At 40.6% G+C, this 27,174-nt stretch overlaps 1 protein-coding gene across 1 annotated transcript; it reads left to right on the forward strand.

Annotated features, from left to right (window-relative positions):
- Positions 1-1,823: 1,823 nt before the first annotated feature.
- Positions 1,824-16,378, forward strand: st8sia1 (ST8 alpha-N-acetyl-neuraminide alpha-2,8-sialyltransferase 1). The gene is made up of 5 exons (XM_022749687.1): positions 1,824-2,525; positions 3,471-3,615; positions 7,800-7,909; positions 11,019-11,111; positions 11,569-16,378. Exons 1-5 carry the CDS (start codon positions 2,347-2,349, stop codon positions 12,047-12,049), a joined length of 1,008 nt encoding a protein of 335 aa, XP_022605408.1. The 5' UTR covers positions 1,824-2,346; the 3' UTR covers positions 12,050-16,378.
- Positions 16,379-27,174: the final 10,796 nt, after the last annotated feature.

Consider the following 27,174-nt stretch of genomic DNA (forward strand, 5'->3'; position numbering starts at 1 on the left):
GTTCTGTGGCTGACATCAGCTGCAATGTCTCAGTCATTTGAAAGCATTTTTTATTTGACGCAAACAAAGTCCAGCAGGGGGCGGCAGCTCATCACATCACTGTGCTCAGCGGGAGGCTAGGGAGATGCTAAATGTTCTGCAGCAGCCAGTGTCAAGTCAACAGGAATAAAAACAGAAAGGAAGCAGGAGTTTCAAAATAATACTTAATATACAAAATAATAATAAATGATTTTAAGCTATTAAATTGGGAATGGGTCCCAAATAAGACTAAAAAAGAAAATATCACATATATCCATATGGCAGAGTAGATAATGAACAAAATCCTAAATTATCAATGTGAAAACTGAGGATAGAGGCCCCGAAACCTTTCGACCCCTAGGCCTGTGGCCAGTAGGCCCATTTGTTAATCCGGCCATGTTTTTTGCACATAAGAGACGTCACATGTATAGGTATGTCTTCTGCTTTATACAATCACTTTACATCAATAGCTGTTAAACTAGAACTTGTAAACCAGAGCACCCGTTCTGAGGCCTCAGTAATTATGCATGACGCCATTTTCAACATCCTCGAGCGAGTGGAGCATGATGACTTGTGTTTTGCAGACGCACAGTCTAAACCCACAGATCTCTGTTCTACATTTCAGTAACAGTATATCACGATTCATGAAAAGATAACCTACATTAAAACAAGCTGCATCTAAAATGTTACAGTTGATAAAAGCTCTGCAGCTCTTGTTTTACAGCATTAATTATGAATGTTGTTTTAACAAGAAAAACTCTTTCTTGCTCTTTATTTGGTCTGGGGAAGTTTACATTAGGGCAGCAAGTAACAATTCTTTCCATTATCAGTTAGTGTCCCAATTATTTTTAGTAATTTAGTAAATACTTTTTAGTACGTAGTAATGCAATTCAAAATTTTGTTTATAAAATGTCAAAAAATAGTGAAAAATGCTTGTTATAATTATAGGTATACTATTATGTATGACAAAGAAAAGCATCAAATCCTTACATTTGAGAAGACAGAAATCGTACAGTGAGCAACAGTTTGCATCAGCACAACCACCAACACTGCCAGTAACAAGCTAACAAACAGCCTAAACAAATAAAAGATGCTAACTGCGCTAACCGAAAGCTAGTCAGCGCAGAGAACTAGCCGTTTGTATTAGCACAGGCACTAACACTGTCAGCCAGTTACAAGCTAACCAACCAATTAACTACGCTTACCGTTCTGATACGTCTTCTAGTCGCCGACTTTAGTGCAAAATAAACTCCTCAAAAACTCCTGAGTCTTGTTCTGACTGAGGCTCAAACTTATAGCTAAGTCTCCGATATTTCTTCTGGTAACCATCTATCTTAATAGGCACTGCCGTTTCACCTGTTAAACTAGCACGAGCAGCGGTGGTGGGCGGGGCATAAGGCCTGATCCGGATTTCTCAATGAGGAAGTAAGCAGAGATGTGCTTACAGTCCCAGTTTTTGATTGTTTTTTAACTTTATATGTGGGAAAATCCTGTGAAACAAAATATCAATCATAGCAGAGTATTTTTTACATAGTCCAGAACATGTCTGGAGAGAAACTTAAAGTGCTAAGCTCAGCAACACTAACAAAGGGCTATTGATTAGTTTAGTGTGTATGTGTGCTTTTATTTTTGAACGCCGACTTCCGCTTTCACCCGCGCTTTTCTGGCCGACTGGACGCGCCTCTCACAGCACAAGAAGCACTTTGTCTCGGCGGAGGGGGTGTTGACAGGAGAAAGAGGAGGAGGGAGACTGAATTGGACTGGACCGGTTCACTTGCAGCGCAGACCCTGCAGCAGCAGGACGAGGACGGCGGAGGCCCGAGAAGGGGACCGGATCGGGCGGGAGAAAGCGGATCTTAGTGGACCGGCATACATACACACACGCACGCGGACCACCCTTTCGGACTGGGATGCAGCGGGAGACCGGGCGGGGAGGGGGCCCGCATGATTCCTCACGATCCGCAGGCTGTAATGATGGTGGTGATGCACGGAGAGCAGAGCGGTGGAATCCTGCAGAGCCTGACACACTGCACCACAAACCCGCAACCGAGCGTGAGACGCTGCTGCAGGGATAACCACTCTTGCTTCTCTCCATCAAATCCTCACCAACAGAAAACCGGGTTTCCAAACCGATGCTTGAGCCAAACAACCGGTTAACAGACTACCTCGCAGCTCCATTCATACCCCCTCCACCCTGTCTGCGGAATGAGACGGGGGTTTGCAGTGGACGGAGAGACCAGCTTTGAACCAAGCCTGCTTTTTACTGCACCGGTTTGGATGTGCATGCACCGGTTGTTTTGAGCCGTGCAACGGACAAGAGAGGGAAAGATGTTGGTGCGATGCTACCGGGGCAAGCTGTCGGTGTGGGCCGCCCTGTGCGTGCTGGTGCTCTGCTGGTTTTACATTTTCCCCGTGTACAGACTCCCACGCGATAAAGAAATAGTGGAGGAGGTGCTGAGGCAGGGGGAAATATGGCAGAAGAATCAGACCGGCATCGACTTGTACAGGTTCGTTTCAGGGCTCACGTTTCTCTTCATTGATTTAAAGCAGTGTTTCCCAATGTGCGGCCCGGGGCCTCCATCTGTCCTTAAATAGGTTGCTAGGAGCCCTGCTAATAAAGGGGCAGTGAATAACAGAATGCAACAAGAAAAGTGCAGATTTTCCTATTTGTTTATGGTTTTTATTTTTGACATGTATCCACTTTTGAGAAGGGAAATATCAAAGTGTTAAAGTGTAAAGATTAGAAACGAATCAAGCAAAAATAACAACTGTAATTCTCAAAAAAAAAAAAAAACATTCAAATGTTCCATCAGTCAGAACTTTGCAAGACATCAGTGAGAGATATCACAGTAATACCACAGGCCACACAGACATAAAAACAAACACTTAGGCAGCACAGATGCTTTTGTATTTGGGCAGTGACACTGTTTTTAAATGAAAACTTTATCAACAGAGCATGTTCGTTACACAGTGACAGTCTTATTTAAAGATTATCCTGCAGAGAACATGTGCAGATGATTCTCCCGAGGCAATGCCGATTAGGATAATCAGAGAAGGTGACACTTGCAGAGCAGCGGGCAGGGCCTACTGGGGGATGAGATGAGATGGGGATGAGGAATTAACAGTGAGAGAGATGAGGACAGTCCCAGTTTCCAACGAGCCTGCAACTGAATGCTCAAATCCTTTCATCTCCAGCCTGATATTATTAAATTGAGGCACAAATAAGATAAAATATTTGATCATTTCCTCTCATGTACAGTAACTGACCTCACACAGTGGTCCTTTGTCCTACCATATTAATACACATCTTGCTCAGGCTGTCTCTAGGCAATTAAGTAAGCAGTTATTATAGCCTAGACTAGAACCCCTGATGCCCTGTGAAATCCAATTTGTGTTAAAGTGTCTAAACTTATTTTTATTTAATTATAATTTCTCACATCCTCTCTGCACAGGAAGTTGTTGACAGACTGCTGCGATCCACAGAGGATGTTTGCAGTAACCAAGGAGAACTCACCAATGGGCAAGGTGCTGTGGTACGATGGCGAGTTTTACCACTCGCACACTGTCAACAACGAGACATACCCACTCTTTGTGCAGGTAGGAAAGAGTTTAATAACCATCCATATAAACAGTAGCTGTAATACAATTGGCTGAATCACAATTGTATTTGCAGTGACAGTCTGAAGGGTGTGAGGCTTTTATTCTGCATTGAGATTTAATGGTTCCTTTTTTCCCTCAGACAGCCACAGACTTCCTTGCAGTCATCAAGATACATGACTTTCAAAGAGGCAGCTGTCCTCTTGAAATGTAACTAAGACCAGATGTTGGAAAACGATTTTTCTACCAGTCAGCGCAATACGACACTGTAGTGGGTACTGTGGGTTTTAGCATGGATCCTTGTTGATCCATAATGACGCGGGGGAGGAGGCTGTGGAGCAGATAGACACTCTCAAAAGCAGAGAGGATTACTGCTATAGTGTTTTCAGTGTGAGGGGGAGTCACTGTGAAGATGTGAATGAGGAGGAGCCGGTTAGTGCGACAAGACAACTTAAAGATGCTGGAAACATCAGTTAAAATACAAGAATCAAGGATATATGTCATGTTCTTTCATATTCATTTATTCAACTCCACAATATTTATGTATCACATATATGTGTGTGTGTGTGTATACTTATTTTTTTTTACATCAGATGAGGCTCCTGCTCTGTGTTTATCACAGAAGAGGATTTGTCTTGTCGTGTTTCTTTCCACTTTGGTCTAATCTAAGATAGGGGTATTTAAACCATGAGTAAATAGTGGAGGAGGATGTGCTTCAAGTTTACCCCTCTCAAGTTATCCCTTTTTCCTTTCCAGACCTCAGCATAGTGCAAAAATGGACGTAGAATGTGTATTTATGCCTCTGTTTGTGTGTCTGTACCCAGATAAGGGCTGTTGGGCTATTTTTACATGGTTCCATGCCTGTGTGTGGGTGTGTGTGCGCATCTGGATGAGGGTGTTTATATGTGTTTGTGCCTGGAAACAGGACAGGATGAGAAATTCAGGTGTAAGTGCTGTTGCTGTGGTTTTTGTATCCATGGGCAACACATCTAATAATAATAAGATAGTAATGATAATCACTAATAATCAAGATTGGATCCCTATTACTGATGCCGCACAACTGCAGTCTAATATGCCGGTCTGTAGATGTGATGAATATCTGACCCTAATTTGCAGGCGTGAGCCGTGCATTTTCATTCATGATGGATGGGGGAGGAGAGGATGAATAAATAAAGAGATGAGAATATGAAGTGAGAGCGGCTGAGCAAGACCAGTGAATGTACAGCAGTAGGTTTAAACAGAGTTTAATGTCACTGGGTTTTTGTGTGTGTGTGTGTGTGTGTGTGTGTGTGTGTGTATAAAGTAGAATTTCTACACTGTTTTATTTCTAATGACGGTGGTAAATTCAGAATATACTGGTTCATCCAAATTAGAGCTGATTCCTTGATTAGTCAATTGAGAAAATTATGTTTATGATCTATTCTGTTGGTTGGACAAAATGAGCAGTTTCAAGATATCACCTCAAGTTTTACTATTTTATGACATTTTATTGACAAAAATGTGTTATTGATTAACAGAGAAAGTAATGAAGAGATTAGTCAATAATGAAAATTAAAAAATAATAAAGAAATAATTTTTCTGCAGACTGTATCCACAGCTGAGATATTTGCCACCACCTATAAGACATTTTTTACATTTGGAAAACTCAACAGCAGTTTGTCTTTCCTGAAGGAATGTCCTGGTTTCTTAATCAACATAATTTGAATCTATGAAGCAGATATCTTACAACCTCAGTGAATAAAACCAACTATATTTACATAGATTCTATTCAGAATAAGAAGAAGAATAAGGTATGTTTGTGATTTGGGTGGACTGTCCCTTTAACGCTAATCTTCACAGTTATCCATTGTATTTCCTTAACTCTTTGGCTGTGCGTTTGTGTGAGTAATCTGTGTTGTGACAAATATTCTTGGTTCACACACAGGTTCAGCAATAATCACACTTAGATGTTACATTCTGTTCCATCCATCATGACTCTGTCGCACTGGGATGTTGCTGCTCCTTATTTTTCTTTGTTTCTGACTCCAGTGCATCACCATTCCCATGGTTGTGGTGACACGTCGGTGCATTGTACAACTTTGTGCTCTTGTGACTCTCTATCTAATGCTTGCAAGCCCTATTTTTAGTAGCATGGTTGCACTTACTGTACAAGCCTATATTGTGGCCAGTTCTGTGTTTCCCAGAAGGAAGGTAACTGGTATTTAGGTGGGATGGACAATGTTCAGACTCACGGACATAAATACTCTCTACTCTTAACTACCAGTGCTGTGATTGCAGGTCTGTTCACAGACAACCAGCCACACTACACTAAGCTGGCAGCGGCTACAGTATCTGGGCATCTGCCAGGGAATGTGCCAATTAGGGCTTTGACAGTTAATTGCTGGTTGGTTCAATAGCTCAAACAGAGCATCCATACACACAGCTTACTGGACTGTACAGTAGAGTCCTATGATCTTTTCTTTTCTGATGTAACCTTCTTGTACTTCCCATTTCTGTTGTCCCATGACAGTGTACGCAACAGACATGGCTGGGATAAAGGATAGGCTTTAAATAAAAGAATCTAATTTCAGCATCATGAAAGGTTTGGCAATCCCACACAAAAGTCTGTAAATTGCAACAAAATATTGTTGATCATTCATAAATCACATGACAAACACGTACATTGAAGGTTTGTCATTATGAAACTGCAACCAAAAAACAGTCAAAAAGTTTTGGCCCAGCTCGGGATCTGACATTTTATGGACAAAAGCATTACTTGAAAATCTTAGGGAACAAACTAAACCAAAATCTGTCAAGATATTGGTAAAAGATTTGGATTAAAAGCTTTACAGAAGCTGCTGGACTGGACAGTGTCCCTATCCTATAAGTTAAAGCCCAACTGGTTCCCCTCCCTTGCTTGATGTCCTGTTAGCAGGCTGTTGTCCACTGACTTACCCCCCTGTCACGGTCCAAAAGAGACCCTGAGGCAAAGAGAAGTGTGTGTGTGCATTTGTGTGTATGTGTGTGTGCGCTCCGAGGGGAATAATGAGCACAATTGTTTCCGCTGTCTTGCTTAATCCATGCCACTGACTTAAATGCAGCCAAGGCAAAGAGTAAGGACATTTTTGGCCCTAGCTTCATGAAGTGTGGTATTTCAGTGTCCTCTGTAACAGATTTAATACTGGTCTATACACTGCTTTAATTTAGAGGATGATAGGGCAGTAATTCACAACCAGGAGATTTTTCCAGTTGCTTTGGGGTACGTGGAAGATTGTGAAATTGTTAACACTTGAAATAGTTAGCTAAAAGTAAAGGATTAATGGTTGCAATAGCTAGCTAATAATAATGGATAAACAGTTGAAATAGTTAGCTAAAAGAAAGGGATAAATGGTTGAAATAGTTAGCTAAAAGTACATAATAAAGCATTAAAATAGTTAGCCAAAAGTGGGGGATAAATGGTTGAAATAATTAGCTAAAAGGTGATAATAACTCAACGCCCAACACTGCGCTCCGCGTGGTAGCACGATCATCCAATCTCAACATTTAATGCAACAGTTTAGTTGTATTAAAAATTATTGTAACAATATCAAGTTTTATATAATCACATTAATAATATGGAGTTTAAAAGTAGTTGAAATGAAAGGATACTTCTGTCAGGGCTGTGGGAGTATGTCAGATAAAAAAGGTTGGACCACTGCAATCTGTCGTTTTATGTGACAAATAATGTGAGGACCTTTAGGTCAAAGTGTACATCCACTGTATAGTTTTTGGCTAGATGATTTAGATAATCTTTGTTTATTTTTATGATACAGTGTTTTTTGCTTGGTTGAACACCCTGTTTAATTTCAGATTTTACATGGTTGGTATTTTTGATCATTTCACCACAAATATCTCCTTGTTCAAGGAGCATATGCGAGCAACGGAAGCTGATTCATAAGATGTATGACCCCGACTTGGTTTTGTGCAGCTCCTCGGTTCATATCTCCTTTGCTCGTTTGTCTGTCAGCATGTAAGGCTGTGAAGGGGAAATGAGGAGTAGCTGAGGTCCCGAGATCTGCTGAACACAGAGTGATTCATGCGCCTGCCTGAAGTTTAGGAGGGAGTTCAGAGAAAATTGATATTTGTTTTTGTGCATGTGTGTAACTGGCTTTATGTGTTTATGTCCATGTGCATTCTAACAAAGATGCATGATGTTTTCTCCCTAGGACAACCCTCTGCAGCTGCCCCTGAAGAAGTGTGCGGTGGTGGGCAACGGTGGCATCCTCAGACACAGCAAATGTGGACGGCACATTGACCAGGCCGACTTCGTCATGCGGTGAGAAATAAACGACTCTCTGTTTCTGTGGCTGCAAGTGTGTGCACGAATATGACTGCTTCACTGCGCCTTCGAATGTGAATCAGCCGTGCCCAAGAGAGCAGCCAAACACCATCAGCCATCAGTGATAATGAGAGCTGGTGTCGACTGTAGGCAAGAGAGAGACAGACAGACAGACAGAAAAATGGGGCAGGGCGAGGGCAAGAGAGAAAAGAGGTTGGTAGGAATGAGCAAGCAAAATAGGAACAGACTAAGATGATAAGATGAGGCATAAAGCAGAATGAATCCATCTGGTGGGGCATTAAAAATATTTAGCTTCAAGAAAACTCAATCCTCAACTAAAAAATAAATGCAGAGTGATGATGTGGGATTTTATTAGAATCACACGAGAAGAATCATTTATCATTTACATACTGTGGACATAAGATCAAGATGCTTCCCATTTGAAAAAGAGATGTGTGTGTGTTGGTTTGGAGGAGGAAACCATCTCTGAAGAGAGTGTTGCAGCAGAATAGGTTGAAGAGAGAACTGATGTAAAATCTACAGTCATTAAGTTCAGATCAGAAAAATGCATGGCATCTTAGATTGGGTCGACTGCCTGACAGATGTTTGCAAAACCTCTGATCCACAGTAGTGGAACAAAAGCCTAAATTATCATTATATCTGTCTTTGACTGTAAAGGCTCTTAAACCACTAATCACTTCTAAATACAAAGCAAAAATACAGTCATACAGCTCATGCTACTTGCTTTTTTCCAGGTCAGTTGATTTCCTAACGCTAACCTCATGCATTTCAGTGACAAGTGTTTGAACTTACTTGCGCCTACGTTGCAGGAAACCCATGACCCATTTTATTCTCACTCAGTGTGAAAGACTGATGGAGCTAAAAGAAAATGAGAGACTTTCTTCTGCAGCAGTTTGATAAACATGAACTGCTATTTACACAGTGACACAAAGTATATCAATTAGATCAGATACGCTCCTATAGGTCGTATCCGAGGGTAGGGATAAACAACCTACAGTCGTTTTGGTTGGAGAGCTTGTTGGCTTACTATTGTGTGACAAGCTAATTATTCTAAGCTAATTATGTACGTTGAAGATTGATAAATTAGATCCCCGTCCGACAAATGTGGCTTTTAGCTTTTGATACTTTTCACCACAGAGAGCTAGAAGCTACTGCATGTACAGCAGACTGTGCGGACTGATGAGGACTACGGTGTTTTACTTGCTGCAAAATAACAAACTTGTTTACTTGATCTCTTAATCCTGATTGTTCGAGTTGACTGTGCTGGTTAAATTTCATTGTGATGTGACGTGAAAGAAAAATTTGTACCCCTGCTTGTGGATCATCAGTGTTTTCATCATTGTCAGTTTACCCAGACGAAAGGAGGGGGAGGAGGTGAAATGTGATGCTGCCTGAGGATGAGCATCAATCCTGAAACACAATGCAATCAAGTCTTTTGTGTGTCCTTCATGCCAAGGAGGGCCTGTTTTTGTGCACATATTGATCATATTAAATTATCTCCCATTTTTGTATTCATCATCTTCCCTCCTTTGTTCTGAGTGTGATTACTGACCTGCTTTGGAAACCTTTCTCTTTTTTTTTTTTTTTTTTTTTTTTTTTTTTTTTTTTACAGTGTTTCTTTACCGCCATGTCACTGCTCTTACAGGCTCTTGTTTCATTCCCAGTTTGACGGAAGTGACACTGTTGCACAAAACCCCAAGACACTGCAACTAAACCACTTTAAAATGTGGCCAAAAATCTGAAATTAACATAAAAAGAGACCCCCGTCTGCCCCCCAGCAGGATATTGCACTCTCCATCTGCTGCACAACAATAACAATTTTCTTTGGAGAAAGGCTGAAGAAACCTACCAGACGTGTTTTGAAAGGAGATGAAAGGAGCTGGAATTGAAACGGCCTAACAACAACTCTCTTCCAGGCAAAACTCAAGTTTTGCCTGGAAGAGAGAAGAAAAATGTCTTGTCATCATTTATGCCAGTTTCTGTCAAACATCCGTCCATTATCTATACTGCTTAGGCTTAGGTCGCCAGTCTATCGCTGACATAAAGAGACGCACAAGCATTCATACTCTCTTTCACACCTATGGGCACTTTAGAGTTGCCAGTTAACCTATTGTGCATATTTTTGGACTGTGGGAGGAAGCCGGAGTACCGAGAGAGAACCCACACAGGCACAGGGAGAACATGCAAACTCCACACAGAAAGGCCCCAACCGGGATTCGAGCCCAGAACCTTCTTAATGCGAGCTAACCACTGTACCGCTGTGCCACCCACTGTGACAAAAATTTAAATTTTAAGCAATTTCAGGCTGCATCAACTCTTTCATCGACAGTAATGATCATCCAGCTTCCTCAGGCAGCCAGATTTGAATGACTCTTCCAAAAAATGCAACTGACAGGGAAGTAAAAGTCAAACAGTGACTGGTCAACATCAAGCACGGACCCAGAAGACTGAACTTCTGAGACAGTTGAACCTAAACTAAAGTAGGAGCTTATCAAAAACTAGGAGAGAGGGGGGAACTATAGCAAGCACACAAAGACATTTTTCAGCATTCACAAAACAAAAAGCCCTTTTCAGCTGTCTTTCAATTCCTGCATCTGCTGATCATAAACATCTCTGATGTGACAGAAGTCATAAACCACAGATCATGCATGTGGGGAAGCAATTAAACCATAATTATTGTAATTCAATCCATTAAACACGAAATATAAATTTTTGGATGCAATGTTATTGTTTTAATTAGCATCATAAGGGACGCTGTGCCACTTTGTGTTCCTGTGTGTGACAGAGGAAGAAAGTGAAGAGGAAAGTTGTGTTCAACCATTTCAACCACAGCAGCATAGGCTGTAATTACACAGGGACATCATCACTACGGTTATTAATGATTTAAAATATAACGACTACTCTGGATGAGCAGGGGCAGCTCTCATCGGCCTCTGTTCACTATTGTAATCAAATCTAATTAGCCATAATGACTTAAATGAATCATTTAAGTGTTTATACTTTGTGTGTGTGTGTTAGTGTGTGTGTTTGAACAGCTTACATCAATCAACATTGTGGATATATCGTGTGTGTTTTGCTGATTTAGGTGCAACCTCCCGCCACTCTCAAAGGAATATGTGGAGGATGTAGGAACCAGAACACATCTGGTTACAGCCAACCCCAGCATCATCGAGAAGAGGTAACCAGGTTGAACTTCGAACATCGCACGGAATCAGAAACATGTCGGCATCTAATTATACAGAGTCTGTTTGAGCATCTTAGCACAGATGGATAGAAAAGGCTGATGGGTTACAAGGTGGAATCAGTGTGATGGTGCCTGTAGATGTACTGAGATACTGATTTATGAGAAACAACGATTAAACTTAAAAGCGCAGTTCACAAAACTTTTCGCCCTAACTAAATTAAATTAGCAAAACGTTTAGTAAAACCAGTCAACACCACAATGACCCTATTCCTTTATGAGAATGAAGGAAACTCACTTCCTCTATAGACAGGCAAAGAAAAGGAAGAAGGAGCAGATGACTACACAGGAGATCATGTATGACCCAAAACTTTATCTCAGTTGTTTCACCACAACATGTAGAATAACTAGAATAAACACTTTTTCTCTGTATCACTCTGCCTTCGTCACTCAGATTTCAGAACCTTCTGTGGTCGAGAAAAGCCTTTGTGGACAGTATGAAGGTCTACGGCTCCAGCTACATCTACATGCCAGCGTTCTCCATGAAGCCCGGCACCGACCCATCACTGCGGGCGTATTACGCCCTGGCAGACACCTCCTCCAACCTCACCATGCTGTTTGCTAACCCCGAATTCCTGCGCACCGTGGGCAAATTCTGGAAGGCCCGCAGCGTGCACGCCAAACGCCTCTCCACAGGGCTCTTCCTGATCAGCCTGGCCCTCGGGCTGTGCGAGGAAGTGACGGCCTACGGCTTCTGGCCGTTCTCCGTCGGCCTGGACGAGCAGCCAGTCAGCCACCATTACTATGACAACATACTGCCATATAAGTGGTTCCACGCCATGCCAGAGGAGTTTGTCCAGCTTTGGCACCTCCACAAAAGCGGCACGCTGCGCATGAGGGTGGGACACTGCCCCCCCCAGGAAGGAGGGAGTTAGAGTGCTTTTGGGAAGTGATGTTGTGGTCAGTTCAAGCAGAATAAGATTTTTAGGTCGTGACTAAGCAGGAAGTTGTTGTCCTGACATAAATGGGTGCACATGTTTCCTCTGAGGAACCTCGGCACTGCATCTGTGTCCATACACACTCCCGCTAATCCCTAATTATCATAAGAATGTCCTCCACCCAGACCAGCAGCATCAGGGACAGAGTAGACATTGGCACACACACACACACACACAAAAACACACACAAATACACAAACACACACACACACACAAAATGTAAAATAATCATACATTCCCAAAAACCTGCCATATCTCTACCCCGTGTTTCTGAAACTGTGTGTTCACAGATGTGTCTCTTTTTATGGGAAGCCTCAGCTGGGACTAATGAAGGTGAGAGTGTGTGGTTGTGGATGTGTGGGGGATGGGGGTTTTTTGTATGCTGACTACTGTATCTGACTGACATATGGGGCAGCTGGACCTAACCCCCCTCTGGGTCTTTGTTAAACAGAGACAGAAGGAATGGAGGACCGGGGGGAATAATAAAACGCACTGAAAGACTGGCGAAATGCGAGGAACAAGGGAGAGATAATGGTGTCTAGTACCTAGTAGCTTGAATAGGGCTGAAATTTTATGGAGGAAAAAAAAGAGTGGCAGGGGGGAGAGTGAAAGCTGGCTGGTGTGTGTATGAAAGGATTTTTCTCTGCTTTCCTTCAACCAAGCGCTTGATAGGCATTCTCTGGTGCCAGACAGAGCTTTAGTTCAAAGCAGGAGCCATTAGAAATGGAGTCTTAAGTCCTATATTCCCTCGAATGTTTAGCCAAGCTGCATTTTAACCCTTCACCGAAAAGGGAAAACGAGCACACCACAGTGTATCCATATTGTCTTTGTTTGCCAAATGTGATTTTTCAGGATTAATGTGAATTCTTCTTTTGTCAGTGGCCACGAAGAGAAGAGAGGAAGCATTATCAACATATATAATGAGATATGAAAAAAAAAAAGAACATCACACGGAGTTACCTTACCTTTCATCTGGCGTCATCACTGACTGTTTGGTATGATTCAATCACAGGCAGGCTCCTTACATTTAAAAAAGCCTATCCCACTTCTTTAGAGGGGCTGCTAGAAGTCGCCTCTTGGTAACTGCTGTACTTGCCAAGTGCCAAGCCAAGGGAACAGTGGTCTCTTTGATACATGTTCTCGCACTGTCCTTGGGCTCTATAATGGCAAGACACTCATATAAAGAGAGGTAGTGACAGAAACAGACTTGAGGACTCGATGTCACTAAGTGGCATTTTAATGGGGTGACTTTGTTTCTTTAGACACCATATAGATTAAATTGTGTTAATGTTAGTTAATGTGTTTTGTTTTTGGCATCAGAGCACAGGAAGAACTGAGCCGCTGTCCTGTGTTCCTTTTTATAATTGTTTTTTTTTTTTTTGTTTTTTCTGTGCACAAGAAAAAAATAACTCGCTCATGAAGCCACCATGACAGATGTTTTTTTGTTTGGTTTTTTTGTACTTGCAGGCCTTGCAGATGGACAACAATGTACTTGATTTAATTTTTTTTTCTTTTTCGTAAAAAGAAATGTTATGTTACTTAAGCGTGATAAATGTGCCCGTGCCATATCGTCAGAATCGCAACAATGGATGACTCTGCATGGAAAGTGCATGGAGTGTACCACAACCCTTCAAAATGCTCCTCAGACTCGAGGTGCGGAACATGTGGATAGTTCGGTGCTTTATGCTTTTATCCACTCCTTGTCTGTTAAAACTGAATAAGGTCCAGTGCCTTTGAGATGTATCAAGGCAAAAAGAATCATTCAAACGAGGGACATTTCTAATGCTGATCATGCTCTTACATGTGTTTTGATTTTCTTGGTTAAACTGTGGATCAGTCACAGGACAATATGTGACGCATTAATGACCCCTGACGTCACATAAAATTTACTTAAAGTGAGCTACATACAGCTGGACCAAGTTAATGAGATGAAACAAAATTTAATCATTTCCAGTCCGACCGCACATGTGGCTCCTGGAGACTGAGAACTGAACATGATGAACACTTAGACCAATTTGTTTTACTTATTGTGATGTTTTCTTATTTGCACCTTTATATTTTTTTTTTTCTCTCCTGCCCAGTATTGTGAATGAATGAGTTGTGACACGGTGTGAAATTTAAGTAAGCATGATGATTTTTAAATGTGTATGTGTTTTGGTACACAGATTTTTACCTATACCCATTATGTTTGGCTTCAAACCTTCATTCCATCCTATCTGACCGATGGAAGACCCGCTCCAGAGCCGGGATCTCTTATCGAAAAGGAGATGAATCTGTGATGTAAACGTTGGTCTTTTAGCGCTGCGACCAATTCGTTTCCCGATCTCCGATCATTCTTTAAAAGTAAACTTCTCTAAAGTCTAAACAAAGTCGAAACAAACTGCAGTTGTCACCAAAGGAAAAAAACATCCGAGTGTTTGCAGCCGTGCTCTTCCTGCTTCAACCTGCACAGCTCACTTGTCACGTGTTGTGTGCATCTTGTCAGTTCGAAGCACAAAGTCTTAACCAGTGACATCATACATCAGGTTTCAGTTATTGATCTAGCGTGGAAGAACGTGTAAGAGCAATATCATCACCATCAGCAACAAGGGCAGCATATCATCAGTTTTTTACATTCCAATCACAAGTTTCATGTCGAGCAGTTGTAACAAGCCAACGTGTGCTCTACAGTGTCATGATCATGCTTGTGTTTTCCAGTGTCGACTTGCTTGACACTTGGGGAAATACACGTATTGGCTTTCTTGCTAATAAGCACACGAGAAAATCAATACTACTCTAAAATGCACACGTTACATTTCTCATCTAACTCTTGGGTGGGAAAAAAAGTGAATCAATGCATTTTCCCCAAAATGTCGAACTATTCCTTTAATGCTGCCAGTGTTAGCATGAGTTCCATCAGGGGGGAAAAAAGTGTAATGAAACAGAGCAAAAATAGAACACACAATGACGGTATTGTCCATTTCCTTCCCTGTCTCAGGCCAACTGGTCACATTTATCTAGCCACAGTATGTGTGGCTGCAGGGTGACCAGTTGGTTGGAGTCTGGTCATAGTAAGGTCACATGTTTGATCCCCCCATAGCAGCCGTATGATGAGCCGCACGGATCTTGAGCAAGACACTCCTATTCCTACATGATTACAGTGTGAAACCCAGCCACTGTTTATGTGTCTATTAGTTCTGCAGCTGTATCCCACCTCATGATGATAACGTCTTCTACTGTTCGGTCCTAGTTGTTCATGCTGATGATCTTAGTGCAGGTTTAACCCAGCAGAGAGTGTCAGATGCAGAGATGGTTTTGTGAGGACACGCTGTATCACAAATGACATTACAAACTTAATATGAAGTGGGTCAATTAGTAAATGCAAATACATTTTGCCATTTGTTTTAATCTGACGAAACTACTGACTACTAATGTTTAGGCAGAAAAACAAGTTAAAGCCTCTATGTGTAGGATTTCTATACGATTGTAGCGTATTTTCCAAATTATCCTAGTGGCATATATTGTCTATAAGAAATAAGACAGGCCATTCATCTCACTGTCCTTGGGTTGAGTCATTGCTGTATTTTTCAATACTACCACTAGGGGCGCCAAAGTCAGCTATATTCAAATTCTGCACATAGTGGCTTTAAAAAACTGGAATCAAATCCCAGACAAATAATTAAAAATCAAATATACTTCATGTTAAACTATACTATAATCTGATTAATTATTGACACAATTGTAGTTGTGGTGATGCAATACATTAGGTTAAAATAAGTACAAATAATCATTTTTAAAATTTTACAATTTTTGCTCAACTTTCCTACATATTTAAAATATTTGATGTTATGCCAAGCTTGGTTATTTTAAACAGCAGATGTAAATGTGCTTTATTTGCCTTGACTGACTCATTTTGTTACAAAAAGAAAAAAAACATGTTGAAGGCACTGCTGTTTGTGCCGACCCAACCATCACCTCCTCTGCTCATTCAAATCATCTGATGTGAGCGACCCTGCCTGAGCATGTTACAAAATACATCAGAAATGCAGTTCAACCAATTGTATGTGCCACCTGGAATAAACTGTGAAGGATGAATAAGAAAAAAAAAACTGATGAAAACAACCATATCCTTATACAAGGCAACACTGGTGTCCAATAAAAGAAGGAAAATGAAAAATGCTTGCAGCTGTGTGGTTTTCTTAAAGATTGTTCTGGTGTTGGAGCATTGCCAGGTGCTGCTGTTACATGTGCTCATTCTTAGGTGATGTCTTGTTTCATAGCCACATATTAACAAAAGATAAATGTAGAGCAGCTGAGTTTAAAATTGAGAGGTGTTTTACTTCTACTTCTGTTTTTGTGAGGCCTCTCAAACCATTTCCTGCGCTTTACCGTTTGTGTGGGTGTGCAGGACTTAGTTTGTTTACAGGTTATGAATGTTTCTGCTCCTGCAGAATGGCAATTATGGCATCAGTGAATCCCTCTGCTTGCCACAGCCCCGTCTGCATGGCCTGTTTTCTGGGCCATGAATTTTTAAAGATGTGTCAGCAAAAGCTGCACAGCTGTCTCTCAGGCCCCTGTTCCCCGCTGGACCGTTCAGCTTCACATGTACTGTACTTATGATCAAGGCCCTAATTTGTCTATCTGGTATGGAGAGGATGGAGCATATTAACGATGACAGAGATTTAATTATGGAGATTTGAAGGAAATAGATGAGAGTGTGCTTGTGTGTGTACATGTGTGTGCATTTGCTTGCAACAGGGAATGTATTACTTGCAAAGGGACAGTTCCACCTTTAGGGAATTATACTATATTTAGCCACGCTAGTAGCATAGCTATGTGGATGGCAATGTCACTCTGTTGGCTGGTCCACCACTGTGGTCAACTATGATTAAGAGAATTGCTATGTCTTCTTTCTATTTCTGGCACTCAAGCAACCTACCCATACAAAGTAGGAAATGTTAAAAGTTGAGTGGGATTAAGAAAATCTCTGTCTCTCCCAGACACACACACATACACACACAGATACACACACACACACACACACACACACACACACACACACACACACACACACAGTGTCTGCACTATTAAAGCTTATAATAGCAACTCTTGGACATGCATGAGTGTTTTTGTCTTTCCACAGGATACACCCAGAACTCACTCAATGTGCTGATATGGAAATAAAGTTTTGTGTGCCATGCAATGCTGGAATTTGATACACTTGAAGGGTTTAATGTTTATTGTTACACTGATTTCATGACCATCCTTTTCTGTCACAGACCTTTGACCTTCATAAGTTTCATTTTCTATCTTCATTCTTGTTACTGATGTGTTACAAAACAAATCTGTATTCAAAGAGCTCCTCTCGAAGAGATTCGTGCTCTGCTGTGAGCGGTGACTGGACAGTGAAGTAACTGTAAACACTGTTTTGGACAGTCAGATGACCTCCTTTAAGTCTATAATGAAAGACTAAGAGGTACTGAGTGACTGTCTGACTACAGCATGTAATGTTTTTATTTGCTTATGGCACCACTGATGCTCTTAGCAGGTGACTCTGCTTCTTTAGATGCATATATAATGCATATTATATACTATAATATACCGCAGGATTCCATAAAGCTTTTATTGGCAGGTCAGTGGAGCCATGTACACTAAGAATTCTGGCTTTTCCAGTCTTTGGCCTTGTCAGAGATGCCAGCAGATATTCAGCTTTAAATGGGATTCCTTGTACAGCACGTGTCTGTTTACCAGCTCATTTTTTAACCCTGTCAGTGTATCCTTTTCAATTCAACACATAAATCTACAGCGTGGCTAGATTATCCAGGTCAGGAGACCCCAGGGTTTCAGCGTTGAAGAACACTGATCTTATTATTCAAAGAAAACTTTCAAAAAGAAAAAAAACACAACACAAACAGCCACCTCTGCATTTCTGTCATTATTGCAACAAATGTTTCTATCATCCACCCATTTATCTGCATAAAAAATAAGAATATGCTTGGCTGGGGGGGGGGGGGGGGGGGGGGTAGGGGGTGGGGGGGGGGTGATACATGAAGCATTTGACTTAAACATTAAACATTACTTGTCAGTGAAGAGTGGTGAAGACTTAAGAATTGGCGCCACCAACTGTTTGTGTTGGTGCACCCAACTCCAAATATTTGCGTAACAGTAGTGGATGGAAACACACATTCATTTGCATTTTTTCTCTACTGCATATGTCCTGGAAATTGAGTTACAATTTGCGCTACATTTGGATGTAAAATGACTAACAACTGCACTGTTGTGCTGGATGTGACACAGTGTACCACAGCAGCTTCATCAACCACTGAAACATTGCTCTGCGGAAGTATCACAGCAGCAGCACTGTCATGATTATATAAGTTACCTTTGTATGAATGGATTCCTGTGAGTATCTGCTTTTTGCACCAATGTCACTAACTTGTATTTTTGAAATATAGTGGAGTAAAACTCTTGAGTTTTCACAAATCATAAACACTCATTAAAAGTTAAGACACCAGCAATTACACTGATCAAGTAAATCTATCTGATATTCTCCACCATCACCATATGATTATGGTATGTACAGTAATATGGATGGGGCCTTTTCTTTCTTAGGGCACTGTCTTGTGATGCTACTAAGAGTAACAGCTCAGCCCAGGCTGAAGCTGTCTGACAGATGTCTGTGGAATTAATCAGCAGTGTAATGCCACTAACATGATGCTGGATTGTATTTTGCTGCGGGCACAGACACACACATGCACACGCAAAGATACAATGGCAAGAAAAACCAAGTGAAAAAAATTCTAATTAAAAACATTTTAAGTTGCTTCACAGGAAGCATCTGCAGATGTAAACCATGCTTCGCAATAAAGAGTTCTCAGACGACTTAGGATCAAGAATTGGTGGGTAATCTCAGAGAGTTTACATATTCAGCAGTCCACAGTCAGACAAAATGTTTAGAAATGGAAAAGATTTAGTTCTGTGGCTACTCTGCCTAGAAGTGGGCGTCCAGCTAAGATGACTCCAAGGACGACGCAGAATGATCAGTGATGATCAGTAAAAATGAAGCCCTGTAACAGCCAAAGGCTTAAAAGAATCAATGGACCAGGTTAACATCCCCTTTCATGAGTCTACCTCACGCAGATTATGGTGCAAAATGTTTTATGGACTGATGAAACTAAGGTTGAATTGTTTGGGGAGAACATGCAGCACTATGTATGGTGTAGAAAGGGAACTACATACCAACATGAAAACATCATCCCAAATGTGCAGTACAGTGGGATCCACACAGAGATCTGACCATTAAAACACTGGGGTTTGGAGGTGGGCCTGCATTTCCTCTCAATTCCCACTTCCACACCATCTGTTAAACTACTCCAAACAGCCAGAGGAAATCTCACTGTCTGTAATTATTTTATTGGCTTGTCTCTGACATGCTTACTTTAACTAACAGAGGTCTTTAGTGTGTGGTTGTAGTACATGCAGTATAACCTGTTTTTTTAAAAGGAGTTATATGTACATTTTTGCTATTGTTACATAGCCAATGTTAGAATTAACAGCTGTTTACTTAGTAGTCTAGAAGAAATGTTGCAATGATCCGAGTTCAGCATCAAACTTCATTCCTTTACTCATCAAGAGCTGTCTCCAGCAGTGGAAACGCCAATGTTAACACCTTCTATTTCTACCACTTTTTTGTTCTACTGAATTTAGCATGCTAACCAGCTAGCCCCGGCTTGTTGTTTTCCGATAGTGAGTCATTGTAGCATTCAGTCTGTCCTGACGTAGCAGCACTGCTCTGAGGGCATATTATAACTAACAATTATATGACTGAAGCTCTGTATAGCCCCTTCGACATGCATTAGCACAAGGAGGCAGATTGATAAATATGGAAAGGCTTTACTGAACAGCATCAAAAGAATTACAGGGGAAACACATACACAGATCTTGACTCTTGTAAACAGACAAGAGTTTATTTATATTCCAGAAGTTCAACAGGCAGGAAGTCAAAATTTGTTTTTACAATTGCTAAATGAGATGGGTGTCAGATAATATTATACAGTAGGCTATATGTCAAAATATTTTCAGGTACTAGCTGTTGATACAGCTGCTATCCCTGGTTTTATTCCAAGCAAAGCCGCAGAAGGAACAAGTTACCAACAACTTCCGCAATGTCATAACTGAAAGTTGAGTTCTCAATTTCCACATCTGGCTAATAAGCACCATATTCTCAGGTCAGACAACCATCTATAGACTTGCACAGTCTGTATTCATTCAGGGCGTCAACACCATTAAGCGCAGTGTCTAAGCTGTGGGATATTTCTGGCTCTTAATATGCATCTTATTGATCAGGTCCAGCCAGTCATCCAAATTCACAAATGCAGACGTATTGCTGTATGCATGCAAGTACACATGCCAGTATGCACAAGCTGTATAACTGCTAAATGTTTTGCCTCCTCTGTCATCCCTCTTTAATATACGTGATATTTATAGAAGGTGAGAGAAAACAAATTTAAACAGTGTCTCTGCTGCGCCACCTCAATGTTCTGAGTTTATGTTAATTTTTCCCTCAGTGCAAACCGGCTTTGTCAGGATCTGAAATAGGGCGCCAAAACCTCCCTTTGCATTCCAAAATGTTGTTTTCTTTAAATTTCTAAGGCAATAACAACTGAGCCATGATTATTAGTCTGCACAACATGTCACCTTAGCTTTAGAAACAAACTGGTACGAGATAAGCACAGTGTCAGGATTTCTTTGTGAACAAGGGTCACTGTCTTGAAATAAGAAAACTACACTTTATACAAGAAGAGTATTGAAAGATGACTAGATTTTGAAATTATTTAACACCATTTTCTTCAAAATATAAATAGTGTTGTGTTAGGAAAGCAAATATTCTTGTAGTTTTAAAAGATAAATTCCTAGATTCAGTAAAATCGTTTTTATTTTCTCAAGTACAGTAGTTCAATTTGTGAGGACCAGTGTTTGAGCAATCATAATTAACCTCAGGAGTAATCAAGTGATCCCTTATCTTTGCTCTGGTCCATCTGTTTCTTGTTCTGCAATATGATATTTCTTTTTTCATTTTGAACCTTGATGTAAATTTCTAACAAAAAATCCTCATGCCTGCCAGAAAACAAGCATCAACATTACATGTAGATGTCTTTGATCTGCTGGATATAGGAGTTTTATTAGGTCCCTACTGAAGTGTTCAGGTATAAAATACATTTGGTGCTAAGGTGCTGATCTGCACACCTGAAAGCTGCAGCTATTCAAAACAGCACTGTGTGGAATGATAATAATAAAACAATAATAATAGAGGAATCAAATCTTTTTAATGACTTTTCTGTCGTTCCATTTTTCATGGCCTTTCATCTATATTTGATTCTCTCTGTTGATATGGGGCACTACTTCGCCCCCTTCATATGCACACACACGTACCCATACACACAAGTGTTCCTGAGCTCTCTGGCAGCTTGTAAATTCACGACGGAGGCAGAGGGGGAGAGAGGCCGTTGGGACATGCAAATGTAAACATGTTTCCCCACCGGTGCCCATTGTCAGTTCTCATTACATCCAGCAGCAGGCCCCCTGGGCCAATAGGGCACAGGGCTGCGCTCCTAAAAGCTATGGGATTGGCCCGTCACTACAAACCCCCTCCCTAGTGTTGACATTATGGAGGAATAATAAGGGAGACTGGTGGGAGGTGAGCAGTGCAAAGGAATGTTTCAATTACTGAATGGGGAGTTAAAGGCGTCGAAACATACTGTATTTCTGGAGCTACTCTGTTAGCTTCTTTGAATAAATCTTTGGTATCAAGCATCATAAATTTCCCCTAGGGGATAAGTAAAGTATCTATGTATCTATGTATCTATCTATCTATCTATCTATCTATGTATCTATCTATCTATCTATCTATCTATCTATCTATCTATCTATCTATCTATCTATCTATCTATCTATCTATCAGAAAAATGAGAAAAACTTACATACATATTTCCCACTGAAAAACATCTGAAAAATCTCAACTCCATGAATCTCAGGCTGCCAATAATCTATGTGCACTATCCACTACCTTATAATTGTTCAGTATTATATCGTCAGAGCTCATACTTCCATATTTCAAATGAGAAAATTTCAACAAGACTGCAATTTGATTTTTTTTACTTTCCTGCAGATAATGCAGGCATGAAGTGGGCTGGGAGGGAGGAGCAGTCGAGGAGGGTTAGAGAAATCCAAGCGAGGGAGAGTGAGAGTATGGTATGCCTTTCATAGAGTTTTCTGTTTCTTATCCAAATCTTTTGAAGAGAGTCTGTAAGTGGGTAAGAATAATAATTTGAGTACGTCTTGTATAAATATTATCATTCATGCTTGGATCACATAATTGCAGACTTGCTTCGCATAAAAACTGCCCCATAGGTTGTTGGTGTAAGCAGTTTATTATGACACCATATTGCGTTTTATTAGGTGGCAAATGCTCATGTGGGTCATGTAAGAAAATAGGGATAAATAACTTGTATGGTTGTTTAGGTTGGATGAGAGACTTATTTCAACATCCTTGTCTTTTTCTACTGTATAATCATTGTTGGGTCTCCACATAACAAACTGAGGGTTTTTTCTGTGAAATATGTAAAAGCTGTTTCTGCTCAAAAAAGCAAAAATAAAATTATTAGATAGAAGGAAAAGAGCTATCATCTGTCGCTCTCTAGCTTTCGCTCTGGTGGTGTGCCATTTTTCCCTCCATCCAATCCATAATGTATCACATAGCCAACAGGGGGTGAAAGCAGAAGGCCTCTGGGATGTCTTCCAAAGAACCCATGCAGTCCATTGAAATGGACTGGAAGAAAACAAGATTTAAGGGCTGCAGTGCAACTTTAACCACTTTGGAAATGAGCTGATCTGTAATCTAGCTGCTAACTACTACGTTTGTCATATCCATGTTAACAGTGATAATGTCATTGTTGTGTTTACAGCTTGTTTACTCTGCCATGAATGCAGGTTTAAGTTGAAACACTGTAAAAACACCCCTTCACTGCAAATCAAATTCATACTGAACTCAGTTCATGCATTAATGTTTAAGCTTAGCCATTTACTTAAGCACTTTCATTTGAAAGCTGTTTGCCATTGTGAAATCCATGCGTAATGTATTTATATGATCTTATCATCACATCTAAAGTGCACAGACGTCAAAGCACTTCACAGTTTTTTTAATGTGTTCATTAGGGACAATGAAAATAGCTTAGTACTAAGTGCCACAAATAATTGTTCCAGTAAGCCAACATTTAGCTGAAAGTCAACTCAAAACTTTCGATTTTTCTTCTTTCTGTTCCTGTTTGACTCTGTTGGGTTCAGTAGGAGGAAGTCTGATGTTCATCTAGTGTAACTCTTGAGGTCAAAATGTCAGCACTTTTTGTGCTTTTATCACTGCCTCAGCAAGTAAAAGTCAGCAGGCACAAGACAGGCATGAGTCAAACAGAAAGATAAGCAGGGTTAGGAGTTGGAGGACAGAAAGTGGCATTGCCCCTGGACCAATCATATTGTCCTGCTCTTTCTGGACCAATGACATTCCCACCACTCTGAGCCACAACCTACTGCATCTGAATAAACTCCCTGGCTTTGTGCCAGGTTTGGCCAGGACCTAGGCACAGGGGATAGGAATTGCTAATGCTGCTCTACACTAGAGGATAATTGGGCAGATTTTGGGCCCGATTCGCCCCTGCTGACAATTGCAGCCAGGGGCGTTCCTGATTTGAGGCTGGTCTGAATCAATTATCTGCCCAAATGATCCTGCTGTGTGACGGATTTACAGACATAATTTTAATGTTACCGACTGGATCAGAGTCTCCCCAGTTTCAAAACGTAATTTGAAATCCTGTAATGTGAAAGGAACAGCAATGGAAAATCCTGCTTTGTGGAAGGAACAGCGATAGAATATTCAGCAGGGACCCATATGAGAGTAAGCTGACCAGGAAGCATCACCAATTAGATGTTGCTTACCAACAATGAAACTTTATTTCCAACTCGCCTCCAGCTCAAACTACAAAGTGCATAAGCTAAGCCGATTCTAAGTTTTCTCAGCTATGACTTCTTCCACAGTTTTTTTTTTTTCTTCGTACTTTATCATTTTTTGGTGGAAAACATAACACACACAAGTTCAACCAGCTGATAATGACGATTGGCCTCCATGTGTGTTTCTATGAGATCCCAAGTCCCTGGAATTGCTACTCTGAAACTATTTAGTGTCAAGTGGCCAAGCATGTGATCCTGCATCTTGACTGAATCGTCTGCTGCATTATTACAATTGACATATTAAAAATAGGTTAAATTTGTTATGTCTGCAGTCTCCCGCATTTTTTTTAAAAAATCGGTTAAGTTTAAAATCGGTTAAGTGTGCACCATAGTTCAATTGAGCTACAGTCTGACCTTCTTTAGGGTAAACAGAAAAAAATCTATGTGGTTAAAAGCATTGGTAATTGAAAGGAAGATGACAAAACGCAGCCTTTGATAGACCAATCCAGCCATCTGTCTGATCTTTATGTGCAAATCAATGTGCAGCACTCTAAGTAAGAGAAAGAGAGATCAAGAGTAACTGACTAAAGGTTATCTTTCATCAGCACGGGTTATCTTTCAGCCAAGCTTAAAAGCTAAACTGTCCAAAGTGTTTTAGGTAAATTGCCAGCAATCAGAGTGATTTCATCTGTAAAAAGGCATAATTACATTGAGACCATAACTGACCATATGCAATGCCGTGTTCCCCGTGCTATGCTGGTGGAGCTTTCTGATCTTGCAGAAACAATTGCAGATTCGACTCAAAATCTCCAAAAAATTTTGACGCAATATGTCCCAATTGGTTTGGACAGAACTAGACAAAAGCAGGCTTCTCATTGACAGCTGCAAAACTAGCTAGCAGATTTTATGAGGTGTATCCAGCTTGCTAATTAAACTAACAGTATTAGTCTTTTTTAATGTTTCCAGTTTGTTTTAAAACAAGAATCACCTGGTTACTACTGTCGGTAGTACATTAGTTATCTGGACATGCTAACATTAGCAGATTGCCTTTGAGCAGACAAACATTTGCCTGTGTTTTCAGTTTTGGAGAGACTAAAAGAAATACACACCTTCCAAACTCAATCATTCGTATAACATTCCCATGCTCACCACTTGAACCATGAATGTATTTTAAAAACTGGAGCCCGGACTTCAAGATGGCACCCATTCACTTGAATGAAGGTTGCTTATCCAGCACATAACACAGAAAAGTCTTCCTGTTTCTCATGGTTTGCTTCTACTTAGTGCAACCTACAGCACATGTGCATTACACAATGTCTAAACAACCCAGGTAACAAATGGTGCAACTTAACAGCACCCAATAGCAGCCTCAGTCCTGCATCAGTGTCTACACAGGATGTGCTCAGGCATTGTGTTGAGTAAAGCTTTTGCAGCGATTTTGGCAGCACTCAGAACCCAACATACAATAACTGTCGTTGTGTGTGCAAGCGAAATGAAAGCCAATGGATTTAAGCATAACAATCTGCTTCAGATCATCTCTTTCATAGACAGACTTCTCTTTTATAATGGTGGTCAATGAGGAAAATGCTTTCTGGGCCGCAGAGGATTTTTTTTCATTGAACCGCGAGTGGCCACAGGGATATACTGGCAGCGAGGCTGAGTGGTAGTGCCATATCCAGCTCTCTTTATTCATCCATGGTTTCACAATGTGGAGAAATCCAAATCTTGACAGGCTTACGTAATAGATGTACTTCAGGGAAACTGTTGTGGGAATATAATGAAGTCAGTTTGAAACTATGAAGCATGGAGATACACTAAATAAGTATGAAAAAACACCACTACAGTTGCTCATTGTTGGCCACTACAAAAAAACCAAGGACTTTACTGCTCAGAAAGCTTTTGATATTACCATAAAATTGCTCCAGTATTAAGTATATTATTAAGTGTATTAGTTAAGTTACAGTGGAGGTACATGCTTGCTATGTGTTTGTTCATGGAATTTAACTTAATTCATCTGATATGACATTATTTTCTCACTGAAATAACATGAATGCACAGAGACTTCTTTATTCGAGTAACCCAATGCTTGTGTCAGTGCAAGCACAGGTAAAAACTGGGTTACAGGGTCATCCTGATGGCTCAGCTGGAAAAGGCATGTACCATGTAACCACAATGTCCTCGGTTTAAATCTGGCCTAGAACCTCAGTCACATGTAATCTCCTCCATCTCTCCCAGCCTTTTCTTCCCCAAAGTCTCTCAGCTGTGTTTATCCAGTTAATGCAAAAAAAATGTTAAAGAATGTAATCTTAAAGCCACACTGATTTAAAAAAATATGTCATATGGTGAGTGGGTATGAGAATTCAAGATTTATTTAGATTTTAGATGGAATACCGGGCACACAGTATAGTATCTCAACTTCTTGCACATTCTTGTACAGCATTACAGCAGTTACAGCATTGTACAGCAAGTTGTCAGCAAAGTAGGGTCCTCATTTCTTATCAATGAATAAGAGTGTGGTGTGAATTCAGTTTTGCATTTTGTCTATCACATGCTATCTTGTGACTCAGAAGCTGAACATGCAGTTTTTCTCATGTCATGATTCCAAATGTGACCTTGCTGAATCATTCTGACACACAAATTTCCATGTTGTGACATTTTACTGACATTTGTCACCATGGCAGAATCACCATCTGCTTAACATGTAAGCTAAAACTTTTTTTTAACTTTTTTTTTAAACTTTTGATTATTTTTCAGTGTTGTTTACTTTACTTTTCCAGTGCACGAAGGTCACAGTAATTTCACAAAAGACTTTCAGGCGGTTTAAGGAATAGATGGGAAATCTGCTTATTTGTTTTCTTGCTGAGAGCTACATGAGAAGATCAATACCACTGTGTTGTCTGTGTGGTAAATCTGAAGCTACAACCACAAGCCAGTTAGCTTAGTTTAGCATAGGACTGGAAACAGAGAAAGAGCTAGCACCAGCTCCTTCAGTTCATCTGAAAAATTCAAAAATCCCTACATCTGGAGATGCATGGTTTTCTCGGGGAGGAAAGGCCAATGAGACCGACAGGCTGTGAGTGTGG

The sequence above is a fragment of the Seriola dumerili genome, unplaced genomic scaffold (assembly GCF_002260705.1).
Source record: "Seriola dumerili isolate Sdu_G_001 unplaced genomic scaffold, Sdu_1.0 BDQW01000138.1, whole genome shotgun sequence".
Lineage (NCBI taxonomy): Eukaryota > Metazoa > Chordata > Actinopteri > Carangiformes > Carangidae > Seriola > Seriola dumerili.